Source organism: Capricornis sumatraensis, chromosome 3 (genome assembly GCF_032405125.1).
Source record: "Capricornis sumatraensis isolate serow.1 chromosome 3, serow.2, whole genome shotgun sequence".
NCBI classification, from domain to species: Eukaryota; Metazoa; Chordata; class Mammalia; order Artiodactyla; family Bovidae; genus Capricornis; species Capricornis sumatraensis.
In genome coordinates, this window is record NC_091071.1 from 138,364,599 (window position 1) to 138,386,069 (window position 21,471).

The window sequence follows — 21,471 nt, forward strand, 5'->3', positions numbered from 1 at the left end:
TAAGGAGACGTGATGACTCTGTATAATATGGTGCCCTGAATGGGATCCTGAACAAAGAAAAAAATTAGGTAAAATCTGAATAAACTACGGACTTTAGTTATCAATACAGTATTACCATTGATTTACAAATTGTAAAAAAGAAATGTACCGTATGAATATGAGATGTTAGTCATAGAGAAATTGAGTTTCAGATATGTGAGAACTCTCTGTACTATCTTCTCAATTTTCCTGGAAGTCTAAAGCTGCTCTGAAAACTAAAGCCTATTTTAAAAGGGAATAAAAGCGGTTATAAAAATCTACAGAATACCCCTGGCATGGTGACAAGGAGGAGTCAGTTTGACAATGACCCTTTTTTGAAAGAAGTGACTTTGTTGTTAAATGCCATGTTTGTGGCTTGATCGTCAATTCCTATAACGATACTGAGTTCTTGCTTGCTTTTCCATGGTTGATTTTTGGCAGGCAGCAGCAGCATTTGTGCACTGATTATAATTTTGAGATGCATTGTCAGTAACCAGGGTGCATAATGGATCTTCATCTCTAATTACTTTTCTCTCCACAGGTGTCTGGAAAGGGTCCAGATGGGAGCGCACACAACCTCCGCTTTGAGGGGATGGAGCGACAGTACGCCTCCTTACCCAGGTACATCACCAAGGGGTCTCCCCTCACCTTCTCACCCACACATAAAGTCTTTAGAAAAATCTCCATGAAATAGAAATCTGGCTTTGAAATAAGAAATATGTTATAATTTTGCCTTACCACCGCCTGCCACAACCCTCGTGCCATCCTCACAACTGTGCTAATAATTGAAACACTTGTGGGTTATTTTTTAAGGGAAGAAAATAGTATATCATTTCAATTGAACATGTCAGCAAGAATATTGGATTCTGAATGGAAATCCTAAGCCATTGCTATAAAAATGGTATTGAACAGCCTGCACCCAGCTTAGAGACAATAAAATAGTAAATCCTCTGTCCTAGGAATTACCCATGAGGAAGGGCATGCCAGCTTTAACCTTGGAGCTTCCTGTGGGTGTTAAAAAGCAGGAGAGAAATGTGAACCTGGGAAGGTGTTTTTTGCTTGATTTAGAACCTGGCTGAGTTCTTTGGGCAAAAGGCAAATATTGCTGAGAGGCACTGACCCATTGAAGGGAAGAGACATCTGGGTGGGAAAGTTCGCTTGGCGGTTCTGGCCTAACAAAAGCCACTTATGCTATAACTAGACACCCTGAAAATGAGATACCATTCTCAAAGGTTTGTCCTCTTATTGGGGAGACAAAGAATAATTTTAGTCTGCGATCAGTGACACATGACAAAGGAGAAGCCTTTCCAGGATGACATAGACTTCAGTGACCATGGGAGTTAAGTGAGTTGAGTGTGAGAACGTGTGAGTTTGAAAAACAAAAACAAAGAAATGTTAATGCCAGCCAGAAAACTAAAATTTTACAGAATGTCTCCTTTTAAAAAGAGGGGTGCGGGTGGACCCTAAGGAGAGCTTTTCCATTATCAAACTGAACTGTTAAAGTGCTAGCTCACGGCTGGGTTACCGTTTTGAGTTGCATGTTGACTATATTTCTGTGTGTGAATTGACAAGAATAACATCCTGAATATTACAACAGGCATAGCGTAAGTGACCATCTGCTCTTATAAATAGTATGTTGATTTTCAAAAGTAATAAAATCTCACATCTAGCAGAGAACCAATTTTGAACACTGACTGAGCAGGATACCCAAAATACAATATTTTAAAAGCTTCTGAACAACTATATTTTGTCTCCCTGATTTCTCTTTTTATATGTTGTCTCATAGTTATTTTTCTCATCCTTGATTTCTTTCCCCTTCTGATTTTTTCCCCCTGGCCTAGTATTTTGTTTTCATTTTAAAAAATAGAAGTAGTCTCCAAAACTCATTTTAAATATAAAATTTCTGGCTTTCAATATTGAAGTCTGTGGAAATTGTGGTTAAGGCAGATGGAAAGTACTGTTCTTAGAAAAGGAAGAAAAAGGAAAACTGGAAACAGTTTAATGTCTTTCCTGGCCAACTTGTACTCAGACTGCGGAAATGGATTTTTTGGGGGTACAAATCAAAAGCACAGACATAGCATTTATAAGTACAGAAATTCTGTAAATTTCACTCATTCGTTCCTTCCTCAAGTATCTGCTGATCATCTGCGTATAAGGCCCTAAGAATCTGGAGACTGGAGACACTGGGGCCAGTTCAGCCTCAGGACCCCCTGTCTAGGGCAGGAGGGAGCAGATCCACTTTTTGTGAGAGTGCAACCACGGCTTAGATAAGTGATAATGAACATAAAGTCCTCTGAATTTCCAACTCCTATTTATGTTTACTAATAAGCCCTGAAACGTGCAATCGTGGCTGACTCTAAACCTGTCTGTTTTAGGATTAAATACCGTGGAGGGAGTCTTTTGACAGAGGCAATACATTGATGCTCTTTGTCACTCTGGGGGCTGCCATCGCAATATATGGATCGACAAAATCCTGCCAGCCTTAAGAATATAACTGTAGCCCAAAGCGAAACATCTTAGACTGTAAACAGTTTTGACAAACCGTCCACTCACACACGTAACACAGTGGCAAAAAGTGATGGGCTACAGGTGCTGACGTACCTTTTCAGATTCCTGGTAAGAAGGAGTCATGATGGAGAATAAATAAGGCTCAGATCAAGTGCGTGAGCTGTCCCTGGCACTGGTTTTCTTTAATGCAGGGGCTCAAACTTGAGTTTCCATCTCAACATCTAAGGGGGAGATGCAGAGAATCCCCACCCATGTGCTCTAATCCATCGAGGGGGGTCCATATTTACCCAACAAGGTGCAAATGCCTAAGGCAGGAGACGTGAGTTTTGCCCTGGTTTCCTCATCCCGCACCGCCCCCCAGCCTGCCCCCAGAGATCTGACTGTCCATTCAGTTGAATCACACCAGCTCCACTGCTCCTTTGTCAGGCAAGTGAGGGGACCACATCTCTGCAGGCACCGGATCCCCTCTTAGTCACAGGGGTGGGGAGCTTTAAAATATTTATGGAGGTAAATTTTTAATTAAAAATAGGAATAATTCTCCTGATAGGAAGTCAGTGGCCAACCTTACTGGGGACTTAACATGCTGCTGACTGATTTGGCTCCTGTCCTGTTTATGGAGAACATCACAGGAGTTTTAAGATAGACTTAATAATGTTGATTTATATGTCAGATTTGGAGCCATCAACACAGAAAATGCCCCCCAGTGCATGGGAGTTGGTGAGGAGCCCTAGTCAAGGGGCACCCTGCTATGTTTTCATGGAACTCTGTCATTTTAAAGGAAGCCTGTACAGCCTGCTGCCAGGCTCAATGACACTTGACAAAATAACGCCAGAGCCCTAGACTGCTCAGGAAGAAAGACAACTCCCAGCACTTGGTAGTTATGGGGTTGCCTAAGGCTAAGGGCTAAGCGATGTTAAGTGTTATTGTTAAGCAATGTTAAATCTTTTACCTCTAAAGAAAAATGACTTTATTTCTTTTCTCCTGAGGGTGCTGTTTTGGAAAGCAGAGCGTGGTTGTAATACAACCTCGTTAGGGAGCGCCAGGCTTTTCCCAAGGCCAACGTTTTACCCAGGCTGTCCGGCCCCCACTTTTCTTTGGTAGCAAACCGAGGGAAATCAGCCTCCCCCTATTCTTGCCTGACACAAATTATTACTCACCCTGGGTGAGCAGAGAAGTGGCTGTTTCCTGGGCTGCTATAATGTGTGAACAACAATGTATGTATTTTTGCAAACAGCTTCTTTTTCACTTCAGCCTCCCAGCCTCTTTCAATTCTCCCAGGCCCCATTCTGATTTTACAGACCTCCTCCTGGTCCGGCCATTCAGCAGTAAACTCTCTCCTCTCCCATCTCCAGCCTCCATCATTCCCACCTGGCCCATCCCCGACCCCCACGGGACCCCATTATCCCTTCTCTGCAGATGGCTCAGTGCATCAGCACATGATGTTGCTCTTCCGGGCTTGTAATCAAGTGTTGAGTCCTGAGAAGGGAGCAAAAAGGCTCTCCATTTCTTCTGTGGTCCTGCATGCAAGGGCGATGAAAGGTTGCTGGAGAAACTCAGAAAAGCGTTCATTGGTTCCATTACAAAATTCACATTATCCAGCCCCAGCTGGGCCCCTGCTGCTAACCAGAATTCCTTTTAGTCGTGCTGTCAACTCCCTTGACTGTCCCACAGTGGCCGTTCCAACCCTTTTCTGCTCCCGTTAAGTTCTGCAAAGATGACTAAGCCCCCCAGGCCCAGTCTCTAGAGATGATCTCACTTCCTTTTCTTTACGACCTTGAGACATTCAACCTTAGTTCCTCAGCTTCAGCTCCCTGCAGGTCAGACTCGCTCTGTCTTCACCAACACACACTTCCCAAGGGGAGATGTGAAGGCATGGACTTGGAGTCAGCCCATAATTATAGCCCCATCCGTCACTTCTCACCTGTAGGATCTTGGGCAAGTATCCAACTGGTCCAGGCTCAGTTTTTTAATCTGCAAATTGGGGATGATATTAGGGATTCTGTATAATGCTTGTATGAGTATTAAATTCAGTGATTCGAGCAAAACCCTTAATGAAGAAGCTGGCTGACGTATTTTAAGGATTTTTTTTTTAATATTGTTAGTTCTTTTTAAGTTTCTCTCTGGGAATGATGTGTTCCCTCTTTTAATGAGTCAGACCTGTATAGCAGAGCTCCTTCTCACTGGCTTTTCAGGGACCCTACATCATCAACTACCCCTCTCTTGTCTATATCATTAAGCCCTTGGCAGTGGCTTTCCTCCCTGTGCTTACAACTGTGAATGCAGAGGCTCAGCTGCACAGTTCGCTGGGAGTTCCCCAGCATGCAGAAAAGGAGAGCCAATGGCTCAGGGAGGTATGCTGGGGGCATAACTGAGGCTGAGGGATCAGCCAGCTTTTAAAGAAAGACCCAAGTCCAGATGATCATGAAGGGGACATGACAAACTAAAGTGGCCTGCTGGGAGACAGCCGTTCTTACAGATAGGGAGCTCACATCGGGGACATGGGCCCTAACTCAGGTCTAGGTAAGAGGCCACGGCCCCTGGCCAACAAGGCTTAGATTCAGACCCTGTGACTCCTGAGTGGTGGAGACCCACAATTGTGAATTAACCAGCAAGGCTGGACACAATGCTCTTGTCACAGGACAGAAATGCTAAGGGAGGGGCGCACTATTGACCGGTGGGGGAACGTCCTGGGATATGACAGAGATATTCCTGTCGGCTCAGGACCTGACACGCTGACCAAGCCTCCAGCTGTCAGGACACGTAGCTGAGACAGGCTCAGGTGGCAGGCCGACCCCATGAACTTGATTTTATTCCATCAGAGAAAACAGAGATCTTCCCTCAACCCTCCTTCCTCCTCAAATTCTCATTTTGCTACTTTTTGGGAAAAAAAAATTGGCTCTCTTTCCACACCAGCCTCTGACCTCTCACCTCTTGCCCCAGGCTTGTGACCATGCCACTGATGCTCCCAGCTGACTCTGCCTCCAGTTCTTTTCTTTTCTTTTAATTTTGGAGTGTAGTTGATTTATAATATTGTTAGTTTCAGGGGTACAGCAAAGTGATTCAGTTATACATATGCAGATATTTATTCTTTCTAGCCCTGTTTTCTATACAGAGTCTCTCTGAGCTGCCTCCTCCGTTCTCTTTTTTTAAAACTTTAATTTTTAAATTTTATTTGCTTATTATTTTGGCCACGCTGGGTCTTTGCCACTGTGTACAGGCTTCCTCTAGTTGCAGCGAGCAGTAGTTACTCTTTAGTTGCGGTGCACAGGCTTCTCATTCCGGTGGCTTCTCTTGTTCCAGAGCACGGCTCAAGGACATGCAGGCTCAGTTGTTGTGGCGCATGGGCTTAGTTACCCCACGGCCTGTGGAATCTTCCTGGACCAGGTGGCAAACCCATGTCACCCACACTGGCAGGTAGATAATTTACCACTGGACCACTAGGGAAGTCCTTCCACCATTCTTACAGATTCAGTTCTCATCACTAGGATGATGAATCCAAAATGAACCTGGCTAATCTTCATATCTCACATACTGGAGAGAGTTGCCGTGCCCTCCTCCAGGGGATCTTCCCAACCCAGGGATCGAACCAGCATCTCCTGCATTGCAGGCAGATTCTTTGCTGCTGAGCCACTGGGAAGCCTCTAATACCTCAAAGCCCCCATGCCAAAACCCAAGCCCCCTGCCCTCTTTCTTTAGCTCTTCCTCCTTTTAATTTCCATAACATTGGATTACCACTTTACCAGTGCCACTGAAAACATCTTAGATTAGATTTTGATTCTTCGCTGACCCTTTCCACCACTATTAGATTATAAATTCCTTGAAACAAAGGATATTGTTCTATACCCATCATTTTTGCACTTATCAACAGGACCTAACATAGAACCATGTATACAGTGGGTTTTAATTACCAGTACACAGATGAGATTTTGTTTTTATAGATTTGTTTTTATATAACTAAGTTGCAGGAAAGAATGCCTCCCAAGATTTTTAAACCATTTATTTCAGAGCACTCAGTTCAGTTCAGTCACTCAGTCATGTCCGACTCTTTGCGACCCCATGAATCGCAGCACGCCAGGCCTCCCTGTCCATCGCCAACTCCCGGAGTTCACTCAGACTCACGTCCATCGAGTCCGTGATGCCATCCAGCCATCTTATCCTCGGTCGTCCCCTTCTCCTCCTGCCCCCAATCCCTCCCAGCATCAAAGTCTTTTCCAGTGAGTCAACTCTTCGCATGAGGTGGCCAAAGTACTGCAGTTTCAGCTTTAGCATCAGTCCTTCCAAAGAAATCCCAGGGCTGATCCCCTGCAGAATGGACTGGTTGGATCTCCTTGCAGTCCAAGGGACTCTCAAGAGTCTTCTCCAACACCACAGTTCAAAAGCATCAATTCTTCAGCGCTCAGCCTTCTTCACGGTCCAACTCTCACATCCATACATGACCACAGGAAAAACCATAGCCTTGACTAGATGGACCTTAGTCGGCAAAGTAATGTCTCTGCTTTTGAATATGCTATCTAGGTTGGTCATAACTTTTCTTCCAAGGAGTAAGCATCTTTTAATTTCATGGCTGCAATCACCATCTGCAGTGATTTTGGAGCCCAGAAAAATAAAGTCTGACACTGTTTCCACTGTTTCCCCTTCTATTTCCCATGAAGTGATGGGACCGGATGCCATGATCTTCATTTTCTGAATGTTGAGCTTTAAGCCAACTTTTTCACTCTCCTCTTTCACTTTCATCAAGAGGCCTTTTAGTTCCTCTTCACTTTCTGCCATAACAGTGGTATCATCTGCATATCTGAGGTTATTGATGTTTCTCCCGGCAACCTTGATTCCAGCTTGTGTTGCTTCCAGTCCAGCATTTCTCATGATGTACTCTGCATATAAGTTAAATAAGCAGGGTGACAGTATATAGCCTTGACGTACTCCTTTTCCTATTTGGAACCAGTCTGTTTTTCCTTGTCCAGAACACTGGACAGAATAGTTCAGTGCACTATTTTCCAGTAAAAGTATTGATTTTTCTATGAGGAAGTCCCTTTTCCCTAGAGTCAGTAGAAATCCAGAAGTCCAAATAGTTACCCACTGCTGAGCACTTACTATATACCAGGCCCTGTTCTAAATGCTTTGTATCCACTGACTGATTTAATGTGCACAGCAATCCTGTGACTCAATAGCATCCCTATTATTATCTTCATTTCATAAGCAAGGAAACAGGCAGAGAGAGATTCAGTGAAATTGCCCAGGTTCAACAGTTAGAAGCAGCAGAGCTGAGATTTGAACCTGAGCAGCCTTGACTGCGAGTTTGTACATTTAACATCTAAGGGGCTTAGATCATTCAGCTGAGTCAGACCCAAACTCTGTGATTTTTACACACCCTGTGTTATTTACTCACCTGCTTGTCATTCTCACTAAAGTGTAAGAGCCTTCGAGGACAGGGACCGTATCTTATTCATCTTTGCATATGACACGGAACATTACTAATAGAACAGTTTAGGTAATGCCTTTCAACCATCTCTGCAATGCTGTCATAAAATCAATTCTTTTCCCATTCCCTGGGGTCCTTCCTCTGAAATATGAACAGTTTAATGCATAATTGCTAGATGAACATTAAGCAATAGACTTTGCCCACCAAGAGGGGAATCCTGTTTTGTTAGAACACTCCTGAGAGTTGAAAAAGCAGTGTCTGCAAATTGGTACTTTGGTTCTTTAAGATTAAGAATAATATCTACCCAGAAGAAAAGAGGTGATGATAAATTTTCTGATGCAAAGCTTCATGAGCGCTCCCGAGGAGAGAGTCTCCCTTTCTGGGACTGATGTGGGACAAAGACCCTCTCAGGCCGGATCTGGCTTCAGTCCCGATGATGCTCTCACCCGTATTATTACAAGAGTTACTTAAGGGGGGAAAAAGTTCTCTCTGAACAGTTCAAGCAGCTTGAGTTTAGCGTGAGAAGTTACACGCTAGAACTGATTTGAGGTAGAAAGAGCGACTCTAGAAGGAGCAAACACCTTATGTGTGCTTCCTTGGAACCCAAAATAAACCCGCCTTCTAAGTTGGTGCTGGGTACAATTGTGCCCAGACTAGAAGAACACATCATAACAGCAGACTCATGTCCATTGGTTTGTTTGATGGGTTTCAGCTTTCTCACCTGCATCCGCCTTTGCCCAGCCCCAGGAAGACTGCAATCACAAGCGCACGGCTGACTTCTAAGCCTACAACACGCACAGCGCCCACTAGATTATAATATCCACAGAGACGCTAACCTCACTGCTTGAAGACACTCTGACTTTGCTCGTTCTCATCTCCAGTTAGCCTCCGCTCTGTTCACAGCTATTGAATCTTCCTTTGCCAACCTTGCCTCACTTTCTGGCCCTTGCTAAGCAGATGGCAGTGACCCTTGAGTTGTGCAAAGACCTCCACCCATGCCACAGTCCTGGTCTTTGCCGAGGCTGATGGTGATTAAATGAGTTCAGTGAAAACTTGAGCCACAGCACATTAGGTGTGTATGTGTGGGAGTGTGTGTCCAGTGCAGGTGGAGATTTGGCTACCTGGATCTGCACAATGCTGACCAAGTCTCCACACTGCCTAATTGAGTACTTCTCTCTGCCACAAGGCCAGTAGGATGCTTCATGAGAATATATGTCCTGCTCGCTGCAGCCCTGGCAGCCAGTCAGATGTTCACCTGGGGTTTGAGGCCATTTCAGCTACAAAAACTTCCTCTTCACAAGTCTCTAGACAGAGCCCTTTGTCCTTCATCTAGATCCAAGGAATCATGGCCAGTCTCCCTGTCACCTTTCTGGTGACACAACTTTACCTGAATAGCCCCTTCTTGCAGTGAAAAGCTACCTCTCAGCACCCCAGGCTGTGACTATGGCTCTGACTTCGCAGGAATGCTAACACGGGCTGAGGAGCTTGTCTCCAGTGTGTTTTCTACATATGCATGTGACAGAGTTTAGTGCTTTTGAAAATCAATGAAGCTCTTTTACCCCACCAGATTCAACTTTCTCATCTTCTCTCCTCAGTCCCTGAAAATCTCGTCTCTACTTCCCCTGCCCCATAGTGTCAGCTGTTTATTTGACTGGCCCCTCTGACACCACCTCATTCTTAATGCAGGGGACAAAATGATGAATTAGCAGCAATTTAGTTCTTTGTGAGATTAAGATGTCTCCATTGTCAACTCAAACTTCCTGAAAAATGCAAAAAGCCCTAGTGTGTAATACCGTCTTAAAGATGCCAAGCCGCTGAGATCAGGGGGTTAATGCTGCTGCCATATCATTTTTATGTCACTTAGTTCCTCAAATAAAAGTCCATTTTAATCAAACTTTTTATCATTTCCTCATAGCCAATATATCCTTGATGCCATTGGGATATTTGATATTAATTATTCAGTCGAAGGCCTCCATTATGAATTTAGTTAGAATATTAGTGATTTAAAACACGTTAGGACCCATTACAGTACTGATATCCCCAGAGTCATTTTAAATGAATCTTTTTTATTGAAGTATAGTTGATTTACTATGTTGTGTTAATTCTTGCTGTACAGCAAAGTGACTCACTTATACACATATATACATCCATTTTTTGTCTTCTTTTCCATTGTGGTTTATCCCAGGATATTGAATATAGTTCCCTGTGCTAAGAGTAGGTTCTTGTTGTTTATCATTCTGTATGTAATAGTTTGCATCTGCTAATCCCTAATTCCCAGTACATCCTTCCCCCACCCACCCTCCCCCCTAGCAACCACAAGTCTGATCTCTATGTCTATGAGTCTGTTTTTGATTCATAGACAGATTCATTTGTGTCATATTTTAGATAACACATATACGTGATATCGTATAAAATTTGTCTATCTCTGCCTGACTTCACTTCACTTAGCATAATAATCTCTAGTTGACTTCATGTTGCTGCAAACAGCTATATTGCATTCCCTTTTTAGGACTGAGTAGTATTCCATTGTGTATATGTATCACATCTTCCTCATACATTCATCAGTTAATGGATATTTAGATTATTTCCATGTCTTGGCTATTGTGAATAGTGCTGCTATGAACATTGGGGTACATATATTTTTTTGAATTGTAGTTTTGTCCATATTTATATCCAGGAGAAGGATCATATGGCAATTCTATTATAGTTTTAGTTTTCTGAGGAACCTCCATACTATTTTCATGATAGCTGCACCAGTTTACATTGGTTCACCACAACACCCTCTCCAGCACTTGTTATTTGTCAGTTCAGTCACTCAGTTGTGTCTGACTCTTTGTGATCCAGGACAGCAGCATACCAGGCCTCCCTGTCTATCACCAACATCCATTCAAACTCATTCCACTCAAACTCATGTCCATTGAGTTGGTATTGCCATCCAACCATCTCATCCTCTGTCATCCCCTTCTCCTCCTGCCCTCAATCTTTCCCAGCATCAGGGTCTTTCCAAATGAGTCAGCTCTTCGCATTAGGTAGCCAAAGTATTGGAGTTTCACTTTCATCATCAGTCCTTCCAATGAACACTCAGAACTGATTTCCTTTAGGATGGACTGGTTGGATCTCCTTGCAGTCCAAGGGACTTGCAAGAGTCTTCTCCAACACCACAGTTCAAAAGCATCAATTCTTCAGTGCTCAGCTTTCTTTATAATCCAACTCTCACATCCATACATGACTACTGGAAAAACCATAGCCTTGACTAGATGGACCTTTATTGGCAAAGTAATGTCTCTGCTTTTTAATCTGCTGTCTGCTGCTGCTGCTGCTAAGTTGCTTCAGTCCTGTCTGACTCTGTGCGACCCCATAGACTGCAGCCCACCAGGCTCCCTGTCCCTGGGATTCTCCAGGCAAGAACACTGGAAGGGGTTGCCATTTCCTGCTCCAAATATGCTGTCTAGGTTGGTCTTTTCTTCCAAGGAGTAAGCATCTTTTAATTCCATGGCTGCAATCACCATCTGCAGTGATTTTGGAGCCCAAAAAAATAAAGTCTGACACTGTTTCCACTGTTTCCCCATCTATTTCCCATGAAGTGATGGGACCGGATGCCATGATCTTCGTTTTCTGAATGTTGAGCTTTAAGCCAACTTTTACACTGTCCTCTTTCACTTTCAGCAAGAGGCTCTTTAGTTCTTCTTCGCTTTCTGCCATAAGAGAGGTGTCATCTGCATATCTGAGGTTATTGATATTTCTCCCAGCAATCTTCATTCCAGTTTATACTTCATCCAGCCCGACATTTCACATGATGTACTCTGCATATAAGTTAAATAAGCAGGGTGACAATATACAGCCTTGACGTACACCTTTCCCGATTTGGAATCAGACTGTTGTTCCATGTCCAGTTCTAACTGTTGCTTCCTGACCTGCATATAGGTTTCTCAAGAGGCAGGTCAGGTGGTCTGGTATTCCCATCTCTCTCAGAATTTTCCACGATATTTTGTGATCCACACAGTCAGTGGCTTTGGCATAGTCAATAAAGCAGAAGTAGATGTTTTTCTGGAACTCTTTCACTTTTATGATGATCCAGCGGATGTTGGCAATTTGATCTCTGGTTCCTCTGCCTTTTCTAAATCCAGCTTGAACATCTGGAGTTCACGGTTCAAGTATCGTTGAAGCCTGGCTTGGAGAATTTTGAGCATTACTTTACTAGCATGTGAGATGAGTGCAATTGTGCAGTAGTTTGAGCATTCTTTGGCCTGGCCTTTCTTTGGGATTGGAATGAAAACGGACATTTTCCAGTCCTGTGGCCACTGCTGAGTTTTCCAAATTTGCTGGCATATTGAGTGCAGCGCTTTCACAGAATCATCTTTCAGGATTTGAAATAGCTCCACTGGAATTCCATCACCTCCACTAGCTTTGTTCGTAGTGATGCTTTCTAAGGCCCACTTGACTTCACATTCCAGGATGTCTGGCTCTAGATGAGTGATCACATCATCATGATTATCTGGGTCATGAAGATCTTTTTTGTACAGTTCTTCTGTATATTCTTGCCACCTCTTCTTCATATCTTCTGCCTCTATTAGGACATTTCTGTCCTTTATTGTGCCCATCTTTGCATGAAATATTCCGTTGGTAGCTCTAATTTTCTTGAAGAGATCTCTAGTATTTCCCATTCTATTATTTTCCTCTATTTCTTTGCATTGATCACTGAAGAAGGCTTTCTTATCTCTCCTTGCCACTCTTTGGAACTCTGCATTCAAATGGGAATATCTTCCCTTTTCTCCTTTGCCTTTCATGTCTTTTCTTCTCTCAGTTATTTGTAAGGCCTCCTCAGACAACCATTGTGCCTTTTTGCATTTCTTTTTCTTGAGGATGGTCACTTGATTACTTTGCTTTAGCAAACCACTAACACTGACAAGTTAGGGAGAGGTTGGAATACCTCAGCTTTTTTCATGAGTAACGTAAGTTCCTGGGAAGGAAGATAACTTAGATGACATTTAAAATGCATCCATATTCATTGTCTTTTCAACACTGAAAAGTGTTGAAACCCTCAGCAGTAAAAATAATAATAATAATACAATTGTTGTTTAGTTGGGGAATTTATGAGAGAAAAGAAAGTATTTTTGAAGTATATCATTTTTTGTTCTTTTATAGCTATGATAAGTTTTCTCTAAGTAAAAATAATATGGCCACACATCAATAATCATTCTGTTTCTGTTTGGAACACAAATGAGGATGTAAATAGCTCAGCCTAGAGCTGTGTATGCAGAGCACCTACAAACCCCAAGTGCATGGATCAGGACTCCAGACTCCAGACTGCACTTTGCCCTGCTCTTTCCCAGAATCACTTGTGTGGTGGTGTAGGGTGCAGCCTATATATCTGCAGTATTTATTATGCTCTAAGAATTCTAGTGGGCACTTTAACTGTTTGACTTCGTTTATTTCCTGTAACAATCCTGAAATAAAGTCTTATCACTATCTGATGGATGAAGAATCTGAGTCTCAGTGACACAAAGTAGTATGGTCAAAGTGGCATACAGAATATGTGGCAGAGGTTGGGTTCAATTCACCTCTTTCTACTTCTGAAACCTATAGGGTCTCTACAAGTCAAGTTGTCGAGCTAGGCTGGCTGTGAGCAGGCTGGAGAGATGCATTCTGTGACCATCCTTTACTAAGGTGGCTCTCGCTGAGCGGACCCCACCCTAAATCACAGCAGTGTATAACTCTGGGACATTAAAATGAACAAACTGCTAATGGGCTTCAGAATTACTAGGAGCAGCATCCATGAACCACAGAGCTCCCCTTAGAATATAGAAATACCCCTGTCCTCCCAGCTGAAATATCTTTTAAACAGTGCTGTTTTTTAAAGACTGCCTCTTTGTCATGCTAGAATTTCAAAAAAGACACTGCTTGGTTCTACTTCAGCAATTTTCATAGCCAGGAAAGTATCATCGCTTCTTTTCCAGTATAGTTCCGGCAGATCCTCCGGGGACATGGTGAGATAGAAGTGCCAGATAACCGTAGAGGGAAGGCTTCTATTGACTCTACTGCTTCAAGTCCAGAGAAGAAAGCTTTAGCAGTCGATTACTGTGGAGGTGCCACATGAGCCCATCTGTGCCCTGGATTTTATGTGACATGGGCCCCATGACCTCAGTCACTATGCCAGGAAACACCTTGGTCCAGCTCCATTATTTCTAGCAAAGGCAAACATTTGTGGTACAAATGTGGGAAGGGCTGGTACAAAAAGAGAAGCATCCAGTATGTGTTCTTGCTTATATTCCAAGTCTTTAATTAAGCCTAGATTGAAGTGGTTGGGGCTCATCCCAATAGAAGGTTGTACATCTCGACAGTCAGCAAAACTGACGCTTATGGTTGAAGATGGAATCACATGTTAAATAGGTGGGAACCTGGCAATTCTCATTGGCTACTCGCCACCAACAATATGTTCTAGGGCATCATTAAGAGCCTTTAAACTTGACCATTGCTTGGAAATGAAGACAGGGTGGTGACTGCTCAGATAATGTTTCTGCCCACTAATTGCTTGCATGTATCTGAGGCAAACGCAGACCCATTTCCAGAAATGAGAGTGTCTGACAGCCTGGGTTTTGCAAGGTTTTGCAAGGTGCTAGAAAAAGCTGTAATTGTCACAGCAGAGGTTTAAGATGGAAAATAAGCATGCTGAGCTATTTTGAGAAGGAGCTTGCCACAGTGAAGTTTTTCTTCTGGAAATAGTCTTATAAAATTGGGATTGGAGTTTATCATTGGTCACTTTCCACTGATATGTTGGTGCCTTTGACAATTTATGCTACATGGTCTGGACTGTACAACACCCTTTCACAGTTTTTTCCAGCCTCAAAATCAGGTCCATGTATAAAACAGAGCTTCAAGCCCATGTTTTATATGAGTAATTTCCGGATGTGCTACATGTAACATGGCCAAGATAACGTGATGACTGCCTTCTGTGGGTTGGTTATAGGCGAGTTACTTAAATTTCCACCTTGTCAACAATTTAAATTCCTTAATTTATCCTTTTTCTGGTGACTCTTTTCATATCTCTTTTTTAAAAAACAGAGATCAGTTATGAATTGTTCAGAGCTAGCTGTGCAACTGTATTAGCCTAAACAGATGAGCTAAGAAAGTTGTCTACCCTTCCTTATTCCTTCATTCAACAGCTATTTACTGGCTACCAAGTTCAATATACTCTGTAGGCATTGAATATAAGCATTGAAGGACAAGGCCCTGGACCGCAGAGCTTGTAATCCACTGGAGGGGTAATTGTACAATCACAGAGAAATCATAAAATTGAAACTCTGCCCATTAAGAAAAAGGAGAGACAAGTCATTCAAGAAAATATAATGAGAAATTGGACCAAATCAAGGGAGGGAGGAAGCTTGGAGCTATGATCTGAAGAAATTAGACAGAAGAAATAAATATTCCAGACAGATGAACAACATGTGCAGAGACCTTGGTAGGAGGGAACATGGTGAACAGAGAAACTGAAAGAGGGCAGCTTGGCTGGAACAAGGGCTGCAAGAGAAGAAAGTAGAAGTCAGACCACCGGTGGCTAAGAATATTCAGATTTATTCAAATACTGATGGGAAACCATTTGTGAGTTTTAACAGGAGAATTATGTGATCAAACTTGCATTTCAAATCTGTAGAGAAGAGATTAAGGGGAGGCTGGAGCAAAAGCAAACCAGGTCAAAGGTCTTTGCTATGTAGTTCAGGCAAGAGATGGTGGTGGTGATGCCGATGGAGATAGGAGATGGTGGGAAGAACTGACAGCACCTAATGATGGGCTGCACACAGGGGTGTGGGTCGGGGGAGTAAAGCCAGGTGTCAAAAGTGAATCCACACAAAATAGTGTGGGTGGTGGTACCCTTCCCCCAGAGGGGAAAGGCTAGGAGAGGACTCGTTTGAGAGGGAGATCGTGAATATAAGCTGGGATATGCAAGATCTGAAGTGACTTTCAGACTTCCAGCAGGAGACCCTGAAACGTAGAGATGGCTTAGCACAGATGGGAACTACAGTGACTCAACCAGGATGCCAGACCATCATGTGTTCATCAACACTGAACAGAGGACCCCAGAGCATATCAGCAGTGATGATGTAATGAAGCACAGAGTCTTCTACTCATAAAGTACAAACAGAAGAAGTGGGGGCAGGACAGATTGCTAGGGCCTGGGCTCCATGGTGGTGACTTGTTTTCACTGCTTCTGTGGACAGTAGAGGCTTATCTATCACTGTCTGTGTAAGTTAATTCTGGAAATGATATTGTACTCAAGTGGGAAGAATTGGTGACTTAATGCCATCTGGCATTCTGTGTCTAAGCATAGCTCTGACCCCGAAAAGCATAAGCATGAAGGGAAAAAGGAACAGTGGAAATCATTTTGGTAACTGTGCTGTGCTTATAAAATAGAATACCCTTGTTCTTCAGAAGTATGACTGAAACACCTATGGGTGAAAAGGCACAAGTCTCCAATTCACTCTCAGATGGTTCAGGAAATAATAATATGTAGATACATCTGTGCTTAGTTGCTCAGTCGTGTCCAACTTTTTGTGACCCCAAGGACTGCAGCCCGCCAAGCTCCTCTGTCCACGGGATTCTCCAGGCAAGAACGCTGGAGTGGGTTGCCATTTCCTTCTTTGTATGTATGTATAACATGTATATATGTTATGTATACATACATGGGGAGACTGTGAGAAGGGATGGATGGGGAAGGGAACAGAATGAAAGAAAACAGGAAAAATGACAGGGTAAATGGGGCAAAACATGAATAATTTGTAGATCTGAAAAAAAATAAGTTCTTCATACTGTTGTCTCAGTAGCAACAACAGCAGTCACAAGGGACAGTGGAAGTTCTCATCCTAGCGCAGACTCAAAAGTAAAAAATGTGCTCATTCTGGAGCCTTAGACTGGATTTGAAGACCGAGAGACAAAGATTTTGGAGCGAGTAATTTTATGTGTGAAGCAACCCCATGAAGCCCTGGAAGGGGAGTGAGGAAAGGAAGGGAAGAAAGCTGTTACCAAGCAAAGGGTACCAGTTTAATAAAGCAGGGTCCTGCTGGGGGCAACAGACAGGAATCAGTTCTTCTGGGACCACTGGAAACAGTACAAATGCACTCACACCTTGTCCTGTCCTTGTGAGAGGCAAGGATGCTGCGGTATTTATCTTTCAAGTCCTGTTTGTCATTGGCTGAGGGTTGCTGCTAAAGAAGCCAATTCCCCAGCAGGTCCCAGACCCTGGTAAGAGGACGCCATAAGCCTCGAAGCACAGTTCCTTAGAGAAAGTCCTGCAATGGCCCCTCAGTGCTAAGGAGCTCTGGGTGGGTCCCAGCAACCCAGCTCCAGCTCATGTCCAGTCTCCAGAGTCAGAGCAGATCACTCCTGGTTGCCTTCATGAGAGAAAAATTATGTAATTATTAAGTAACCCTAGACTGTCTCGATGCCTTCATTTTATTTTTGGAGGAAGTGTTCTGTGAATTAGCTGCATCTCATGTGGAATACAATGAATAACGATAGCATCGGCAGGGCAGCCCAAGAGCGTAACCCCAGAAGAATGCATTTCTGGTTTCTCTTCACTCAAATATGCAGTTCATCAAAATGATGTAAAGTCTTTGACAAGTTCATTTTCTGTCGAGCCCATGCTCAGAACCTCACTAAAATACAGCGGCACCTCTGGGAATACCCCCAGGATTATGGAAAGCCTCAGGAAAATGGAAATTTGGTAGTAAGGTACCTAACTCAAAGATGCTTTTTAATGAATGTTTTAGTGTCTGCAGTGACTTTACTTATGATCATGGCTATAAACACATACCAGGTCAACTTCTTCTTGGATTTCAACACACTACCTTTGCCCTAGTTATGTCACTCCTTTGAGCTCCACGGTCTTACCTTAGCCTTAGACTTTATGGTAAGATACCATAAGTGTTGTGTTGTAAAGCCTACAAAACTGATCAGTTACATCCAGTTCAATTAAGATGCTTAAGTTCATCTTCCTGAGAATAAAATATATGTTAAGCAGGCTTCAGGATAAATTCCTGGCGTGTATTACTAGGTCAAAGGGTGAATATTTTTAAAGTTATTGATGTATACTTCCAGACTGACCTATGAATAGGTTGTACAAGCTTACACCCTCACCAACACTAAATACAAAATATTTTCTAAACTGTGTCAATTTAAGAGATTCAAAAATAAGAATTATGGTCACCATCTGTTTTAATTTGTTATTGCCTTACATAGGGAAGTTGAATTTTTCTCACGTATTTATTTAAATTTACATATTTTTAAAGTCTGTGGTAGCTTATCTACTTGCAATCATTTCTATGTAGGTTTATCTTTTTCTTCTTGATCTACTAGAACTCTTCATATATTAAAGACATTAACGCTTTGTTGCATGTTAACATTATTTAATCTTATGTTAAAATTATTTAATGTTAAATGATTTTAATATTTAAATTTTAAAAATTTATTGTTAAAATTATTTAATGTCATGTATGGATGTGAAAGTTGGACTATAAAGAAAACAGAGCACCGAAGGATTGATGCTTTTGAACTGTGATGTTGGAGAAGACTCTTGAGAGTCCCTTGGACTGCAAGATCCAACCAGTGAATCCTAAAGGAAATCAGTCCTGAATATTCATTGGAAAAACTGATGGTGAAGCTGAAACTCCAATACTTTGGCCACCTGATGCAAAGAACTGACTCATTGGAAAAGACCCTGATGCTGGGAAAGATTGATGGCTGGAGGAGAAGGGGACCACAGAGGATGAGGTGGTTGAATGGCATCACCAACTCCATGGACATGAGTTTGAGTAAGCTCCAGGAGTTGGTAATAAACAGGGAGGCCTGGTGTACTGCAGTCCATGGGGTTGCAAAGAGTCAGACACAACTATGTGACTGAACTGAACTGAACATTATTTAAATTTAACTTTATATTTATAGTAAATAGGAATTTATAATTTTATAAGTTAAAACTTAAGTCTTTGGTTGATGATTTATTATTTGCTTTTGTATGTAAAAAATTGTCTCCCATCATCAGATCAGATAAATATTATTTGTTCAGTCACTCAGTCATGTCCAACTCTTTGCAGCCCCATGGACTGCAGCATGCCAGGCTTCCCTGTCCTTCACTATCTCACAGAGTTTCCTCAAACTCATGTCCGTTGAGTTGGTGATGCCATCCAACCATCTCATCCTCTGTTGTCCCCTTCTCCTCCTGCCTTCAATCTTTCTCAGCATCAGGATCTCTTCCAATGAGTGAGCTCTTCTCATTGGGTGGCCAAGTACTGGAGCTTCAGCTTCAGCTTCAGCACCAGTTCTTCCAATGAATATCCAGGTTTGATTTCCTTTAGGATTAACTGGTTTGATCTCCTTGCAGTCCAGGGGATTCTCAAGAGTCTTCTCCAGCACCACAGTTTGAAAGCATCAATTTTTTGGCGCTCAGCCTTCTTTATGGTCCAACTCTCTCACCCATACATGACTACTGGAAAAACCATAGCTTTGACTATACAGACATTAGCCCATATTTTCTTCCAGTTCTTTGGGATTTATTTTTTAATTTATTTATTCTACTGAATGAAAGTTTTGAATGTGTGTCATTTTAAGCAGTAATGTACTTTCATAACACAGTTTCAAGTAATTTCAACCGTGATGTTGTCATTATCATAAAAAAATACATGGCAGTCTAGACACCCATGCTAAATGGCTTTGTACAAACATTATGGAATATCTGTGAAGTTTATCAACATGCATTAACAGTCAGTTTATATCTTTCTTTCACTGCAATTAGGCCCTGTGTCAGGACATGTATCCTGAAGCATATTCTGACCAAGACCCTTTTAATGTACAACACCAGGTCTTCAGTGTCGTGGGGGTAGTCGGGACCACCTAAATAGGCTTCTTTCTTAAGGTGCACTTCCTCTTGTAAAATGTGTTCTCCTCTGCTGACCGTCTGCCAGCCTCCATGGCCCTCTGCAGAATGGGCAGGTATAGGACCCTCCTGGAACCTGCATCCCTGTGGTCCTCAGATCTGCTTGATAAGAACTCTATGTGCACTCTTCAAAGGCAACATTGATATTATTGGAAGTTTCTCATTTAATTTCTTTGATAGTTTTACTGGAAGGAGACTTGTGTTGAGACAGTATATATGTCAACCCAGCTGACCCCAAAGGAACTGTGAGAGGAGGGGTTCTTCATCTGGGGTCCTGATCTGACATATTGAAGCTGCCTACCACTGGGCCTCAGGGGATCTTCAAACTCCCTAAGATTACATGGAGAGCTTTTTATGAATGATATTCTGTACATAGTTCTGAGGGAAGGGGTAAGGAGGAGAGTTCTGTGATGTAGTAAGTTTAAGACTCACTAAGTGTGAGGACTTTATTGTAAACTCATCTTAAAGAAAATCGTCACATTGTGGTTCCATTGGCTATCATTTTTCTTTCAATGAAATGTTAACTAATGCCTTCAGAGAGAATACTTTGTTTGTAAATTTTATGAAAAAAAGAATACCCAAATACTAGCTTACTGTGTTGAAAGGTGTCCTCACTATTAGAGTGGATATGATAGTTTTAGCAAAAACAAAACAAGCAAAAAGACTTATTTTGGTCTACTTCTCAGCCTCACATAGTACCATGTGTATAGACATCTCTGTTTTGGACCCTGCGTTTTTTGTCTGCTTTTAGCAAGAACAAAAGCTTCCCAGCATATAAATCCCAGAAAGCAGGTTGAATGGCATTGAACTCTTGGCTCTGTGTCCCCATTCCCCTCCCTGCTCACACTCACCAGCAACATGAAATACAGAACCTGCGTAAGTTTCCAAGGCCACATTTATGTGCTCACCAGTGCTTCCTAAAAAGGATTTACACATTCTACTATCTTCCAGCTTTTGAAAAATAACGTTCTGTTCTCATCCCCAGAAAATAGAGAGGGAGTGGAAGCGACTCGTGGGAATGAGCAGACAGCAATCTTCTTTGGAACAAAAAGGACTGCGTAGATCCCGCTATAAATTATAGCTGCGTAAAACTTCAGGAAAACCAAAGAAAGTAAAATATTAACATTAAACCATAGCAACCCCTGCTGTATATAATTTAGATAAATAATCTATTTAACGTACACAGGATATTGTGATATAGTTTTTTGTATGCCACTGGCAACAGTTTACATTTGAAAAGAATAGAGGCATTAGTTGCTGGCATATGGCAAATGTGTTCTATTCATTCTTATTCTTAAAAATTGAATGTCCTCAAATAAAATACTGATCAAGGGCTAAAAATTTAAGGCCTGCTGTATCTTTGTCTCATAATATGGATTTGTGGCCTCATCTAGCCTTTCCTTGACCTTTTTGCATAATGGTAGGATATTAGTAAGAGAAAAATGGTTACATAAAACATCCTCTGAATGTGATTTTTTTTTTTACATTGAGTAATTTCAGGTGGCTAAAAATGGAATGAGCTAACCTGAAAGTAACAAGCTGTTCACTGTCTCAGCCAAATTAGGCTTAATGTTGAAAGGCATTCCTTGAGAAGTCAAGAAGG

At 42.3% G+C, this 21,471-nt stretch overlaps 1 protein-coding gene across 4 annotated transcripts in view; it reads left to right on the plus strand.

Annotated features, from left to right (window-relative positions):
* The window catches only part of PARD3B (par-3 family cell polarity regulator beta), a 1,140,922-nt gene that overhangs the window by 1,068,507 nt on the left and 50,944 nt on the right, over positions 1 to 21,471 (plus strand). For all 4 annotated transcript variants that reach the window (XM_068967371.1, XM_068967374.1, XM_068967373.1 and 1 more), the window contains one exon: positions 560 to 639. In XM_068967371.1, the coding sequence (XP_068823472.1) occupies positions 560 to 639 (80 nt within the window). The remainder of the gene's footprint in view (positions 1 to 559; positions 640 to 21,471) is intronic.